This window comes from Parus major, chromosome 3, assembly GCF_001522545.3.
Source record: "Parus major isolate Abel chromosome 3, Parus_major1.1, whole genome shotgun sequence".
NCBI lineage: Eukaryota > Metazoa > Chordata > Aves > Passeriformes > Paridae > Parus > Parus major.
In genome coordinates this window covers 51,695,799-51,712,283 of record NC_031770.1, presented here as the reverse complement: position 1 = coordinate 51,712,283, position 16,485 = coordinate 51,695,799, and the positions used below count along the sequence as shown (strand labels likewise).

At 40.9% G+C, this 16,485-nt stretch overlaps 1 protein-coding gene and 1 long non-coding RNA gene across 5 annotated transcripts in view; one reads left to right on the top strand and one right to left on the bottom strand.

Annotated features, from left to right (window-relative positions):
* The first annotated feature begins 485 nt into the window (after positions 1–485).
* On the top strand, positions 486–13,688 carry LOC117244039. The gene is made up of 3 exons (XR_004496397.1): positions 486–1,379; positions 1,771–4,039; positions 13,236–13,688. It is a non-coding gene; the product is annotated as an uncharacterized LOC117244039 (long non-coding RNA).
* The window catches only part of ADGRG6 (adhesion G protein-coupled receptor G6), a 110,342-nt gene continuing 103,463 nt past the window's right edge, over positions 9,607–16,485 (bottom strand). For 2 of the 4 annotated variants that reach the window (XM_015622070.3, XM_015622073.2), the window contains one exon: positions 9,607–12,412. In XM_015622070.3, the coding sequence (XP_015477556.1) occupies positions 12,234–12,412 (179 nt within the window). In that variant the 3' untranslated portion in view covers positions 9,607–12,233. Of the gene's footprint in view, positions 12,413–14,502; positions 14,550–15,889; positions 16,445–16,485 lie in introns of those variants that run through there. The other 2 variants (XM_015622071.3, XM_015622072.3) reach the window with 2 other exon arrangements.

Genomic DNA, 16,485 nt, shown 5'->3' with positions numbered 1-16,485 from the left:
ACCAGACAGAAGTTTAACATTTGGTATGTGACAGATTTCCTAGGAAAAGCTTTGGTCATGAGTTGGGATCTCTTTTGGGTCATGGGTGAATCTTAGTGACTTTCGCCTTCTCCTAATGTGCGTTTTCACAAACGGCTCCACACAGAATTTGAACTGGGTTTACTGAGCCAAGTATGTGACAGCTCTTTTCACAGAGAGCAAACAAATCAAAGAAAGATAAAACTTCCACTTTTGCATTTCTGGCACTGCAGCAGCTACAGAAGGAAAACGAACACAGGCAGTGCTACAGCTGCAGCCATGGCTTCTGGAGGCAAAGCCTTCCCACATGCCTTATCACTACTTATTCCGCTGCTGCTTAACAGTGATTATTCCTCTACATTTCCAGATAAGAGTTTTGTCGAACTGTTTCAATGCCCCGGGCCCGAGTTAGTTTATTCGTAATCATCAGCTCACGCCCGAGCACTCCCAGCCGCCCCGGAGGCCTGGCCCGCTCGGCGGGAGGGGATCACTGTGCGAGGCGCGGCCTGCTTCCCGCGGCCCTGTGTCCGGGGGGACAGAGCTCCGTGCCGCCCGAGGGGAGCAGCCCGAGCTGTCTCCGAGGGGACAGAGCTCCGTGCCGCCCGAGGGGAGCAGCCCGAGCTGTCCCCGGGGGGAAAGAGCTCCGTGCCGCCCGAGGGGAGCAGCGCGGCTGGCGGGAGACGTGGCGCTGCTGAGGGGCGCGGGTGAAGCCTGGGGCCCACATAAAGAGCGCCAGGATCTGAGGGTGCCGGCGGGCTGCTCAGAAAGCAGCGTCTCCTTTCTGTCTCCCTCCAAGTGCCGCTGCTCACCGGGAGATCCACGGGAAGTTTGAGGATAAGATGAGAGTTGGAATAATGATCTGGCAGCAGCTGAGCTTTGCTTAGCACTGCTGTCAGAAGGAACATTTTGTTTCAGTGGCATAGCAACCACAGGATGAAAAGGGCCAGGAATGAGAGGGAAAGGGGAGATGCTGTCCCACTCTGTAATGCAGTTTCCTGGTGGGGGAAATCCTGGGGTGCTCTAGAAAGCACTGAGCAGCTTGAACTGGGCTCACGGGACTCAGGGTTTATTAGTGCTCTAGTGCCCTGGTAATGCCATGGCACCTGTCTCTTGTCACGCTCAGTTTGGTCCCAGTGCAGAGTGCAGCAGCTCTCCCAGATCTCCAGTAAGGATGTATATAGTATCCACAAATCAGACTACACATTAAATAACTCCCTTCTCCCTCATTCCGTGTGTTTAAGGAGAAACATGGCTCAGGAGTGCACTGGCAGGTCCCTTCCTCAGAGGCCAGGCCATCTGCCAAGCCCCTCTCCAATACAGATTGTCCCAGCAGGACCATGCTCAAACCTGGACATCTCACGGTAAGTCTGATGAGTGACCCAGCCTGCCTGGTGCAGTGTCACGGGAGTCACCTGCCACCCTCCTGGGACAGCATTTGGGAACAGATTTGGGATGGCTTTTACCTCAGTTTCATGTTTTCAGGAGATAAATGACACAACTTACAGCTGCTCTTTGCCTTGAATTTTTAGTTTTGGCTCATTCCTGAGTCTTAACTAAAAATCTGCTATTGGTTTAAGGTATCTAACAGTTTCTTGTAATTGATGCATTGATCAGGTCAAGTGAAAATGGTTGATTTTTCTTTCAGTAAATGTAGTTGCAGATTTTTACATCCTCTCAGAGAAGTGCAAGATGCGCTGTTCATTTGCCCTCATGCTGTAACTGATCAGATGCAATTCCTTTTTCTTTACTCAGGACTTTGAAGTCTGTTTTCATCTAAAACTCCACTGCCATAAATTTGGAAGCAGCATTCCTTCTGCAGATAAAAGTATGGTAAATCCAGTATGATAAAGGATTTCTTCTTTTCTTTTTTCTCCCCCCAGAAAGTTCAGATATTTTTAAACACTACATATGTGTTATCCAATGGTCTTATAAGTTGATGTTCTGCCTTTTAAAAATGATAATTTCATTTCAATTCAGACATCATTCAGCTATGAAGGGTAAAAATAGCAAATACTATTTCCTCATCCTCTACTCTGAAATTTATGATCAAAATCATCACAAAGACAAGCAATCCATTAGTGTTTTTTATACCACTAGTACACCCAGATTCACAGGCACAAGAAGAAGCCATCAGTAGCATGTCACACTTGATAAATCAGTGCATTCAGGTCCTGAGCACAATGCTCTGCTACAGCAATTCAGTGTGCATCAGCTGAGTGTGGACTGGCAGCAGGGAGTTCAATTCTTAACTTGTCACCACTGAAAGGTAAAACATGTTGGAGGAAAAAGATGTGGATGAAGAACTTTCATCTTGGCAGTTCTAATGACTCAGGAGGATAGGGCAAACTTCTTAAATGACAATAACTTCATTGTAAGTCTGAGCCCCAAGATCTATGGAAATGGCAGTCTGAGTGTGTGAGAAAAGGTCCAGCTTTGTGGATATGAGAGGTCAGCCAAGGAGAATACGTGTGGTGAAGCATCTACTCATGACTTTAAGCTTCTGCTACCTCTGCAGTGAAAATATATGCCATTCAAATTTAAAAGCTATCACTGTGCAGCTTAACAGATCTGATAAAATTAAAGCAAATAATCCATAGTAATCATGCATTTTTGGTTGCAAAATGATGAGGAAGTTCTGGGGAATCACAGCACTAACGCCCCACTGAAAGGACACCCATGGTAGAAACCCCAAAACTATACAGTGAGGCTATGCTCAATACTGGGCTCTGGCTGTATCAGTGTCTAGGGAAGGTAGGAGGGCTCTGATCAACTTGAGTGAATATGATGTTCCTCATCCTCTTACATAGTGTGGCTTAAGAGCTAAATTCCAAATGTAGGGCAAAAGAGTTAAAGCATACTGGTCCTGATTTAGCTGATATGAAGAAAACGATTTCAGTGAGTTTCCTGCCTTACATCTGGGTGTTGGTTTAGTGGATCCTATCCATCCCAAACCGGACAAATGAAACTGTGCAAGACAAACAACCTTTGTTTCCTGAACTCAGGCACTTAGTCATCAGTAATTAATTACTACAGGTAAATGAGCCAAAACACTTCATAAAGCAATTTTTTTTTTTGTTTCTCAGCTATTGCATCTGCTGCTTTTCCACAACCACCTGAATAATAAAATGCTTCTCTTGACATTATGCCAGCCATGGAAGAAACAAGCTGGTTGAAATTAATCACATGCCAATCACAGTCACAGGGTTGCTCTACACACATTGAAATACCTGGTTTATGGGAATAAGGTACTGCAGCTCCTATCATCGGGCAGCCGAATCTGTTGTGATTTGTATGCGCCAAAACAATTTAAGGTTTGCGTGCATAAAAATCCGGTTAGGCGGAGATTGAGATCTAAGGAGGAGGGATTCTGTGCTAAAGGGAGAATTATTTTCCTGTGGTATGAAAATAACAAAAATCAAGGCATTTAATTAAATGCCTCAATGTGTGGAGCTGGGTTGATACATTTATCTGCAAATATCCTGAAAAACTATCTGTTAATTTCTGTGGCTTGACTTTGGGACAATTCAAGCTAGTATTTTGCTTTTGTGATGGAATGTGTGCACAGTGGTTCAGAAAAAAAACCAGAGAACAAACACACAGCCCATTTTTCAGACCTCTCTTGGATGTGTGTATGTGCTGTATGTGCAGTTTGTGTTGTTCCTTATATTATTCCCATCCCATTGCCTGCTGACTACCTGCTGAAATGGCTGCTTAAACAGAAAGCACTGCAGCAGACTCTGTGCCTACATGCTCAAGTGTTAGAGGAGTTAATTCTTGCCATCCCTGGCAAAGTCAACTTTTGAGTCAACTCAAGTTTAAGAAGTTTAAGTCAAACTTCTTCATGTGAACATTATCCCTGAAGCTTCTTTCTCGTCTTCTTTTCTCAGCCTAATCAAAAGAAAACACTGAAATGTCTTTTTCAGCATCTTCAGTAATGGATTTATTTCTTTTAAGTGGGAAAAAAGGCCTGTTGATTTTCCTGGCAGAGTCAAAGGAGGTGACAGCTGTCATGCTCACACAGGTAACTGCATGAACTCATTGCAAAAGTTAAAAAGTAAAACAAATACCTAAAGCCCTGGCACAGATTTAACCTGGTCCATAAAGGTGCCAGAGAGAAGCCTGGGTTCTAGTGAAAACAGCTCATGCAAGCCTATACTGGACATTATTCTGAAGGAAAATGGAACCAGAGATTCTCAGGAGGGTGTCTGTTTTTCCTCTCTGTTTAAATTCTCTGTCAAAATCAACCCTGAGATACATACGCTTAAAAACCTAACCCAGAGTTAGCCAACCCATCTCTAAAAGAGACCAAAGCTGAGGGGTGATGTGGCAATGGTGCCTGCACCTGCTCCTCCAGCACATGTGCAGGTCACTGCTGCACTGCAGCACCATGCCAGTGCCAGGCTCTTCAGGAGCTGGGAGATGTTGCTGTTGTGGCCATCTCTGCTTTATCCTACAGAGGTTGTTTCTGTAAGTAAAGGGACAGGGGCTGTTGCTGCAGTGGGGATAAACTAGCGACTGGAGTGGTTATTGGCAGCGTGGAGTGTGATGGCTGTGGGGTCCTTGTTCAGAGGGGTGAAACTGTTTGGTGGGTGTTGTTACAGGCAAAGGGTTTGCAGCTGAAAAATTGAGGGTGAATAAGATAGGAGAGAGGATAGTGATGAATTGATTGTGTGAGCACCTTCCTTATCAAGCAGTGTGCTGTGCTAGTAAAAATAGCTCCATGGAATTAAGGAGGATCATCACAGGGAAGGAGGTTGTCTCTGTGTCACCTGATACTGCTGCCAGTGTTGATGGTGGCACCCACATGTGTGGGTTTAGGAAACCCAGGTTCAGCCTGTTCTTAGACATCTCCAGTGACAGAGGGTCTTCTCTGTCCTGAAAGTCTTCCGGTGCTTAACTAGGACATGCCCTTCACCTGTGCTTTGTTCAGGAGGCAATTCATAGACTGTCCTTGGATTAGTCCCCAGGTGATGTCCAGTCTGGTTGCATTGAGAGGATCTCTTTGCATGAATGTAGGAAACTTCACATACTACATCTGGTAGGATAAAATATGACTGGGGGCTGCCTATTTGCTTTGAATGCCTATTTGCATGCTTCAGTTTGGGTGAAAGCAAGAGGCAAAGTGAAAAAGACCCATCTTTCAAAGAAATTGAAAAACCAATGAAAACAAGAGCGGGATGTGTTAAAATCAGCTGGCTGTAACCCAGCAACAGTATCCAACACCCTCAGGGACAGGCTGCTTGTGCCTGTGCTGGTCTTTTTCTGGTTGATCTTTTCTGCAATGAAATGTGCATTTGGCTTTTCTGCCAGTTTTGCCCAGCTAGATCAGGAGTGTCATGGCAGACTCACATGACCATACCTCCATCTGAAACTGGTGTACATATCTGGAAGATCTAATCCAGGTAAAATAAATATAAGTTTCTCATCTCTGGTAAAAGCTGCCACCTAACCATAGCAAGGACTAGGGGCTACTTTGGATGGTAATTTTAAGTTAATTAAGGTAATTCAGTCTGCCTGAATATATCCTGCCAACATGTGAGAAGTATTAGCTGGACTGCTTCAAATCTTGCCACAATTACCACCATCTCTAGGCTACACAAAGAAAGGGTGAAGAAGATACCCAGGGGTTGAAGTCCAGCCAGCCTGCTGAAGCTCCATGCCTTGATCTGTCCTTCCCACTGAGCTCATCCGGGGCATGTGCAAACACAGAACTTCTCTGAGAGCTGTTTTAGTTGCACTCTGCACAGAAAACCACACTATCTCAGACCCTGTAAAGCTTTACAAATGCTATTTTTCCATGCTTGCCCTCCTTTTTGTAGCATCCTCACTGTCCTATACAGTTGATTGCAGTTCTGTGACTCCAGCAGGGCTGCATAATCCCCAGATTACTCTGTACCTTGGTTAATTCTAGAAAATGGTTGTATCTGAGCAAGGAGATATTTGCAGCTAGACTGAGAGGCATACTGGCATGTCTGTGCTCCTGGGAAGTGAGCATTAGCTGTAAAGAGGACAGAGAAATTTTGGGGAGCTCATGCTGGCTCCTGCCTTGTTTAGAGCTGTGCTCATGTAAAGACACCAAAAGATGATGTGCCAGTAACACAGCTGTGCTGTGACTCCCAACCTGTGCTACACCCACGCCACAAGTCTTTGGAGACGTGATGGTGTCATGACATCTGACATACTTCTGCTCTGCCCTGTACACCAAGTCCTGACCCTTTGTGGGACTCCCTTCCCAGTGCTCCTTCTTCCAATAGCCACAGCAGCCATACTCCAAAAAAAATTAAGTGAGGCTAGAGCAGGCCATGTCCTTCCCTGCCTCCCCTGCTCCATCTCCTCCAGGCAACTCCTGTTCCCTTAGCTTGGTGCTGGTACAGTGTACATTCAGAGGGACATGCCAGTGAGAGTCCAGGGACAAGCCAGAATTACAGGTGGGGCATTTTAATTTCAACAGGGTGGCATTTTCCAATGGAGCAGCTTTCTGGTCAGTCCTGCCCTATGATGGAACAGCCATGGGGCAGCTGTACAGCTGGGTCTGAAGCCCAGCAGTTCTGCACCTTTCTTGAGCTGACTGGGTAATATGTGCCATGGGCAAGGAGTATGTGAACAGAGGATCCAGCTGACAGCAGATCTGTTGCTATGCCCCTGCTGGAAAAAGAGGTAGAATCTGCATGCCACTGTCAACAGAGAACTGATGTTTTTTTTTCCTCCCTGGACAATTATGCATGCAGTGAATTTCTGAGTCACAGGCTGACATCTCAGCAGATCACATAATTTGCCCAGTACTGGAATAAGCCAGTGTACATGCCTGAAATGGTGAGCTGGTTCTGTTTGCTCAGCTGACAGAAGTGTAGCAGTTGCTAATTCCATTGCATCCCTCAGAGCAAAAAAAAGGAGAAAATGCAACAACCAGCAAGAGAGAATACAGAGACACTCTCTATTGCTCTTTCCACTAAATATGTCCAAATGCAGGCAGACAGCTCTCTCCCCTCACTTCCCTGAGTGCAGAGTGTTTGCTTTATCCAATGATGTAACCGATTGCTAAATAATAGACAATCCTGGTTTGAACTCTCCTACTTATTTCTGTGCGGGTGCACATATGTAGGAACCTTTCTGCATTTTTTACTGGATTTTAACAGCTTTATAACTAGAAATATGCCACTGCCCTCTGCTGGAAAAGCAGGAGCCAGACAAGCAGAAAAGAAAACCAGAGTGGAATTTTGTAAATGCATTATACTGTAAAAATGCATTTACTGCACTCGGTGCTGGAGATCTGTGAAATGCGGCAGGACTGGGCCAGTGGAAATCCTCTTCTCACTAGACAGAGCAGGATCCATTCCTCTACCATGGAGGACCTCCTCACTTTGGAGGGCTCCCAGACTGAGAAAAACTTGGCAGTGGAAGAAAACATCAGACCAGAGTTACCTGCATTTGCTCTTTCTCCTACATTTCATGTATAGAATAGAGTTTGGATTTTTGAGAACCCTTTTCTATCTAAAACTATGTTTTTTAAGAACTCCTACTAGAATAGTCGGGATAAAAAAGTGCCCAGTTTAGATTATCTGTTCCCAGCTAAAGAATCAAACTGGCATTTATTTTCTAAGGTAGATCCCTCACCATACCTCGAGAACACTGTGTCAGAGTGCTGTGGCTAAGCACAGATGGTTGTGGCTAAGCAATCCATATGGACAGCACCACAATGTGCACTCCTCATGGGTACTAAAACTGTTCTCTAGTGAGAACAACAGCAGCATTGGCTTTGAGCGAGCAGATGCATCTGAGGAATGGTTATCCTTCCAGAAAAGGTTTCCATGAGATTTGTTTAGCCATTTCTGGTGTGGTGTTATCAGTCTGATTTCTCCTCATGAGAGGAATTAGCTTCTTCCTGAACTACAGAAATATTATTCTGGGTTAGTCTTCAAGCATGGAAATGCTGGAATTGTTGCCTTGAACCACGACATATTTTCAATTTAAAGCCAAAGAGTCCAAAACAATAATTTACACTGACAAATGCACAAATAGCCATGGTGGTGTGTCTTACCTACTCCAGTGGCCTTGTCTCCATGGTTGGTCAGGGTGACACAACCTGGGCAAGGGGCAAGAAATCATGTAAAAAGTATAAGAAGATGCAAAGCAGGCCTTGGCAACTACCTTTCCCCTTCTTTTACTTTCAGTTTCCCTTTCTCTTCTTTTTTTTCCCTTTCCCTTTCTCTAACACTACAGTAAATGATTGTCCTGAGGATGGAACTGTCATGATGGCTGCAGGAGATCTGACAAATAAATGGACTTGAGTAAACAAAGACCAGCTAAGTGGAGGGTGAAGGGGAAAGCCTCCTTGGCACAGAAGCAGCTGGAGTGCTAAGCATGGAAGGTCTGCTCCACAGACTGGTTTGCATGATTGACTTCCCTGGCATTAACTTCTAAGCCCTTTGCCTAATTTGCTGACCCATATGTGAGTTTTCATCCTCATATACAGCAAATGCATAAAAACTTTTTATGATGACTCCATGAATGACACATTGCTGCCCTGTAACTCGGTAGCTGTCCCTGAAGTTAAACAGAGGAATCTGATTATAGATCAGCCTTTCAAAAGTAATAAAATGAAGTGGCATTTTATGTAACTCAATGGGTTACAGTAGGAAGCTGCTAACAGTAGAGGATTAAAATAAAATTGTTCTTGGTATTTAAAAAGTGATGAAATGAGGAGAAAAATAAATCCACCCCCAAATGCTGCAAATCACTCCTTACAAGTTTGGCATCTGCCAAGATTCTACTGGGGAAAAAAACCTGTGCTCCTTCCCTCAGAGGGTCCTCCCACATTCTTCAAGGCAGAAAGCCCAAGGGTAGTGTTCAGTGTCCACAGACACACAGACTGTACACAGGTGCACCCAGCAGCCTCATTATTAAATGCCACTTTTCCCATGTTTTTTTTGTTTTAATGCTTCCTAAAAGATATCACTGCTAAATCCTTGTATTCTGTGCATTTTCTGTGATGAGGCTTAAATACAGGGAAGCAGATCTGACACATTTCAGCATATTTCCATCATCTTTAGGGGTAAGCAAGTAAAGGTAGGCCATTAGTGTGTGACATTTACTGTTTATACATTAGTGTGTATTAATCAAATAATTAGCTGAATCAAATTTTTCAGCAGTGACCAAAATATGATTACAACTTGAAAGAAATTATTGATAATGAGGCACTACATTCAGATGGAGAAAAACATATAGAAAGGAATAACTCCTGAGTTTTAGATTATTAATTTCTATTACTTTAAAATATCATCCCACCATATGGTCTGTTGCCTTGATTTTTCTTTCACATCTATCACGACTGCCACTGTAGATAAATGAGATTGCATAACTTCCAGTTCATTCACTGAATGTGGCATTGAGTAAATTACAAAAAGGAAAGGCATATTCTGCAAAGTGTGTTCCCCTGATGAGATGAAGTTAGTGCTGCACATTTATTTCTGACATTTTGGCTAGGTGTGTACCTGTCTCAAGTACTTAAAAACCACAAGATTATTTTCCAGAATTCCACCATGTAATTTTTGCCATTACACACTAAAAAAGAAAAATAAAAGTCAACCATTCACTATTAAAAGGCTTTAATTATTTGGAACACTAACATAAAAAATGTTTACTTGAAAAGGTTTCTTTCAATTTTAGTCCATCTTCAAACCTGTTACATTGTAATTCACTGACTAGTATCACAAATTACACTGACAAGTTTCCTGAAAGTTGCAAAAGATAGAGCTACAGTAAATTGTTTCACAAGTTATTTAGAAAAAACATAAAAGAAATTATTCTTTCCCTCTTCTTCTATGATAAAGCAGAAACTTAGCATTAAAGTAACAAGAACAGTCATTATAGTGCTAAGTATATTTGACATATTTAACCTCACAAATAAATAAATATGTACAAGGGAGGTTACAGCATGTACAGAAGCTATACATTGTAGAATTGAGAGCATTCAAGAGCAACTAAGTGACACAGACATTTTAAGATTACTACATGGTAGTAAAAAAAGAAAAAATCTTAATTCAGCAAAAAATACAGGTAGATGTACATTAAACTGATAGGTTACAGCTCAGCTTCATTCAGGATACTGTGTTTTCTTTTTATCTATATTTTGTTATCTATTATGTTTTATTGATTCCTCATTTTTTCAGGAATGTTTGGTTTTTCTTTTCTTCACTTCTGAACATCTGAATCAGGTAGAAACCTCACAGTAAGCTGCTATGTGAACACTATTACCTACAGTAGTTAAGCAAGTGGGATGATAAAATATAAGTTCAGTAAATGCTTGTACATAATTTCTCTGTAAATTATTTCAATTATTAAAGATATCTGACAACACTCATCCCTTTTTTTAATTACAGTTTCAGTGAATGGGGCTGACTTCCATTCATGCACCACAAATATATTTGCAGTTATGAGACTGAGGTTTCATTCAGGTCCATGTAGCGACAGCAGTGTTCCTGGGCGGAATACTGTCAGGACATCCTCCTCCCACCAGGTGTTTGCAGCCAGGGAAAACGTGCCATTTGTGCGGTCACAGCATTAAATGATCTCTGCACACAAAAGCAAGTGCAAAGAGCAGAGAAAGCACAAATCCACATCCCTAGTCACTGAGCATCCACCCGCTTGGCAACTGAAAAATCTCAGCACAAATTTATGCTCTCTGAATTAAAATAATTAAATATGTGGCTAAAAATATTTTGGTTACAAAAAGGGATAATTTTAAAAATTAAAATTTTGATTAGGAGACATTGTCCACTGAAAGCAGTACTTGAAAAAACCTTTTATGTTTCAGCACATGCCTCCAGAAACATGTGCAGGTACAGTTGTTATAAAGCTTGTCAGGGGGTGAAACATGGTTCATGAGGAGAGATGCCCTTTTGGCACTCAAGCTCACTTGCTAATATGTCACACATTTATAGAGAGTAAAACAAGTAAGCATTTTATGCTCTTGTCTGTTCTCTGCACACACACCCCCTCAGCCCTCAGTGTCATTATGGACACAGTATAGCAATATGGAATTCCTTAATATTGCATGAACACCATTTAAACTCTGTGCATCCAACAACCTCAATCATGTCATGCAACAGGGCAACAGAGGGATTCTGATACTGATAAAGTTATGTGCCCAGAAAGATGCTGTTTATTTATTTTTAGTAAACATATTCCAGGTTATCCTAATGCTGCAATGCCACCTGATGGAGGTGTCTATACATACAGTATATGTGAAGCACAGAGACTGACAAACTCATGGCTTTACAAAGAATTCATCTTGAATTTAAATATTTAAACTTAAGTTTTAGCACCGTCCATAGTTTTTAGATTGTCTCTGGTATACGTTGTCATACTTACTGTGTGTGTTATTATAAAAATATGTGTATAGAGAGAGTTCTAGGTATATATTTATATATCTATATATAGTTGAATGTCTTTTTGTTATTTCGTTTTGTGAAAAAAGAACATTAAATGTTGACTCGAGATGGAAGACACTGCATTTCATACATACCAATCAATAAATGCTGAAATACAACTTCGTGTAAACTGTTTTTCTATGTATATGGGTACAAATTGGCCTGCATTTACAGCACATACTGTTTTGGTGAGTAAGGTTTGCATGATCAGGTCTTTTTAGGCAAAAATGGTTTAAAATAATCCTTTAAGTGGTACTAGGGTTTTACTCACTTATGAATAAAGAACAGCACTAGACATTCAAGAAGCAAGAATCTAACAGATGTCATAGGGAAAATACATATTTTTCAAAAGAAAAAGACCATCAGCAAACTGCACAATAGAAGCTTGCCTGTACTGCATGACATGTCTGCTATTTTCTCCAGGAGTCAAAATTTGCTTCTGTTTGGATTACATAATTTAAAGTTAGGCTTGTGGCTCTTCAGTCTTAAAAGATATTTACACAGGGTTACTATTAGCTGTCCAGGCATCATGTTGACTGGCTGGCTTTTTCAGTATGTGCTGTAAATTTAAAAACAGCTCAATACCATGGTAGAAAATTGCTGTTTTCTACAATAGTAAAAATTTTAAAAAATCAGTCCTTAAGTGGAAGCTGTTTGCAGGAGAACACTATAAACTGGGAAAAAATAACCGAACAGGTCACATTCTATGACATCCAATATTCTCAATTTCAGATAGACTTTTTGTATTTCTTTGATTTAAAAAAACCCAGTAAATCAGAAGGCCAGTTAGAACTTTGTGCTGCGACTAAATGTGTCGGACATGATGATATTTTTATAGAAGTTGTCGGAGTGAGGATTGCAGTATCCTTTGACCTTGTCAATAACCTGGTGGACAGGGATGATTGATGTCTGTTCTCCATCCTCTTGGGCAAATTTTGAAGATGGCTTGTCAAGAAAAACATTTTCTAAGAGGAGGAAAAAGCAACAAGAAGAAGTTAGGGCCTCTTAAACAAATTCACAGTTTAAAAGATGTGTCACTCCCACATTGATACGCCTTCAATTGCAACTACTGCTGAATTAAATTACTGCCCTAAAAGTCAGCAAAGAACTTCTTCACCTGAGATTGCTTCTTCTAAATTCTTTTGAGATGTCTGTTTTTTTGGGCACACCTTTCAGGTATCTCTTGAAATTATCCCTCTCTTATTTTCAATGAAGTGTTACGGATTCCTATGGCCTTTTAATACATTAATTTACTGCCTATGCTCTGAATCTTACAAACCAAAAACCTTTTGATAGTACTGGATCTCCATAAATAGCATGTCCTCATAATAAAGTACTGTAGAATGACTGAACAGATTTAGTTCTTTCAACAGTGGATGTTTTGAACTATGCACACAAATGATATAATCTGTTCTGGATATAGCAGAGGAGATCTTCCATCCAAAAGCAGATAACCACAGCCAAAACTTTGTGCTTGCCTAGCCTCACCTCGTTTTTTTCCGTAACGTGAAGGGTGCAGGCTGAAAACTGTAGGAAGGAAAAGATGCAACAGCCAGGCCTCCCTTCATAGTCCCTGTGCTAGAGGTCAAGGGTGAAGCTGAAGACGTGAAGAAGCAAGGCAATTCCCAGCCAGACTGGGAAAGTCTGCTTCAGCGGCTCGCATTAGTGCTGTTCAGAGAATGGCCAGTAGGGAGAGCTAATGTAGCGAGAAATGAGGAGAGAGCGTGTCTCTCATTTTCTCAAGTATCCTGTCCTCACTGAGGCTCTTTCTTATCTCTTCCACTGTAGTGAAGCTGGAATTAATTCCCTGAACCTGGGCAAGAGCTGTACCACTGCAAGCCAGCAGTAAGGTGGAGTACCCTGGGAAGCAGTGTTTTCTACAAGTGACATTTTTGGTGGCTGTTTACAAGACCTCGGTGAAGTCATCGGCAAAAATTCCTTCTTAAAGGATCATTTAAGAATTAAGCATACTACTTGAACTATGATTTCATAAAAGACTTTTCTTAGAAATAAACCAACTATAAATAAACAGAAAAGTAACCCATCCCTGGAAAAGTAATGATATCAAGCCATAAAAGAGCACAAAGTGTTGCAAAGGAGAAATGGATCGCAGACAGAGAAATTAAAACAGTTCCACTCATTAAAACAGAAACAGGCATGTTGAGGCTTATCAGGATGATTTGTCAAAGCACGCAAGAATGTTCATGGATTGCAGTGAATAACTCCATGTCCAACGGCAAATTTCTGAGTACTGAGAGCCTTTCAAATGTATGCATTTACTAACCAATGGCTTCACATCTAAGTACAGGGTAAAAATCATGTATCCCTGAAGTAAATGGGAGTTGTATGACCAAATTCTCTGCAGAGACAGTCTTAACTTCTAATTCACAGAAGAGTTACAGAGGTTGTTTAAGTACTTTCTACAAGTAGTTTGGTTTGGGTTTGTAGATAGCTGAGCCACAGGATGCACAGATGACCTATTTTGTTCACCCATGAGGGTCTACCCAATATTTGTGTTGGTACATTCCATATTCAAGCAGCAGTTCACAGGATGACTTTCAGGCATATATATTTCATCATTCAGAGTAAGTCTGGGTGTTAATGGATATAAAAATCTCAGTGTCTAGAAGACTAATTCAGAAATAGCCATTGACTATATATAAATACATTACATTTTCTGTAATAACTTTGATAAATACTAAACAATCTTCTGGAACTCAATCAGATTGTTTTTGCTTTTTAATATATGCTTCGTGTATGGGTGTTTCACAATAATCTCCTTTCCCCAGACTACTGTACACAGACATTAATGTGAGGACATGGTCAGCTTTTTAAAATGGTATGTTCTAGATGCTTTGTGCCCCATGCAGAGTGCAGACACCCAGAGTTTGAAGCATGCTTGTCCTTTGATTCAGCATCAGTGGTGCAAGATGTAACAGAAATAAAGCAGCGTTTCTCATTAGCAAAATCCTCTGCATCAATGAGGACACCATGCAACAAGCATCCCTCCACCCTGATCCAACCATGCATTCAACAAAAGCAATTCTCACTTTACCTGTAATGCTCCACCACTGATGAGGAAAGGGCCTTAGAAGACATTATCTACACCACAAACACATGAATGCTTGTGTCAATTCCAGGGAGCACATTATAACCATATCAACAAGACTTGCCAAGACATGTAGCTATGACATTCTTTGCCTGTAATTTAGCTAAACTGGCAAACTGAGAAGTTCAGCTGTATTAACAATCAGAATCTGAATATTATCTTTTATTACTTTTATTATTTTTACACATGAGAAGAGATGTCAGTATTTAAAAACCTAGTGCTATCAAAAATTCCTGTGGAGTATCACAATAAGATGTGTATTTTTAGAGAACAAAGTAAAATGTATTAAAATTCCATAAAATAAAAAGAAAACTGTTGTATTTCCTTAATGTTGAATAAACCATCATATGAAAAACTTTGATTGCATTAAGAACTGCAGTCCCTTTTAGGTATAATTTATGTATGGGATTAAGCTCATAATTTTTGAAGAATATATGTGAGCAAGTTTATTTTAACTTTACTCCTTCTTATCTAGAACAGTTTCTTTGTTTTACTTTAAGAACACCTTGCAAAAACTCCACCACCAAGTCTTCTTAATTGATATCCTGATAAAAAGCCCTGAGTCCAACAAAGCATTTAAGCATATTTTTATCATTAATCCCAATGATCAAGGATCTAAAGACTGATCTGCCATGAGTACAAAAGGGAATCCTCTGTCTGCTGCAGAAAGGACACAATGCTGTCCACCTCTACCATTAAATCAACAGTAGCACTGTGATCAGTGGATATTAAAGATGCTGCTTGTGGAAGACTGCTGGCAGAAGTGTTCCTGCAGGGAAGAGATGAATGAACAGCTTGATCAGGGCAGCTTGGTACACTGCACACCGAACCTGACCCGGCAACAGGGACAGGCAGCCTGGGGAGGCAGGCACCAGCCGTGTGCTCCCAGTGCAGTTGGGAATAGCAAACCTGAGAGCAAGCTCAGGTGCTATCAGTTATCTGGAATTTCTAAAATGCTTCTCATTTTTACTGTATTCAAAGCAGATGTAACTCATGCATATTCTCAATAAAGTTTTAAACTCTTAAAATACTTGATGCACAATCCCTCACGCTAATGGATGCACTGAATCTTGGTTAGTGAGAAAACAACAGTGTAATTAATTTAAAAAAGGAGTGTTTGTGCCTAACTGAAGCAGGTAATGATCATCAATTAAAAAAATAGAAGGTATTTCCTGGAAACTATGCCATGCATCAAGAAAGGAGAGTGTGCCATCACATTGGGGGCTTAATGAAAGTAATTAATACTTAAGAAACAACATAAATTCCCTTCTAGTCAAATCATCTGCATCAAAATATTTTTTCTAATCAATATTTTAAAGCAAGTAAACACACCTTTGAGTTAAATATGTGCGCAGATTTTATTTCCACTGTATTTATAAAAGAGTATTGTATAATAATGCTATGTGACTTTACACAGGACAAAAACATGCACTCACAAAAACAGAGTAACAAAATAAAAAGCCTGAACTATATAAGTGAATTTCTGAAATATTATCTCAGACACAACCAAACTTGTAAATCATTGCAGCTGCTCTCTTTCTTTGCTCCCTTAAAAAGCTTCTTAAAATGAGCATATTTTCATGGTATGAGTGGAGTACAGATGATGCTTTTTATTATATATACCATTGACATCTAAATAAATAAGCAGTAAATATGGTTATTTGTAGAAGGGCAAGACAATGCACACTCTTGGAACACCGTATCCATTTCCGAGTAGGTTCCATTTGTCGTTTTACCCATAAATGTGTTACAGTTAGATGAAAGGAGTTTAACCAAGACAACCAGCTGTGGACTTGGAGTCTGAAGACTTGGTTCCTATTTCCAGCTGTACTGTCAGCTTTCATGTTACCTCGGGTGAAGAACGTCATCTCTCTGTGCTTTGGCTACCCTGTGTTTACAATAGGATAATAAGCAAAATTTGCTTTCATC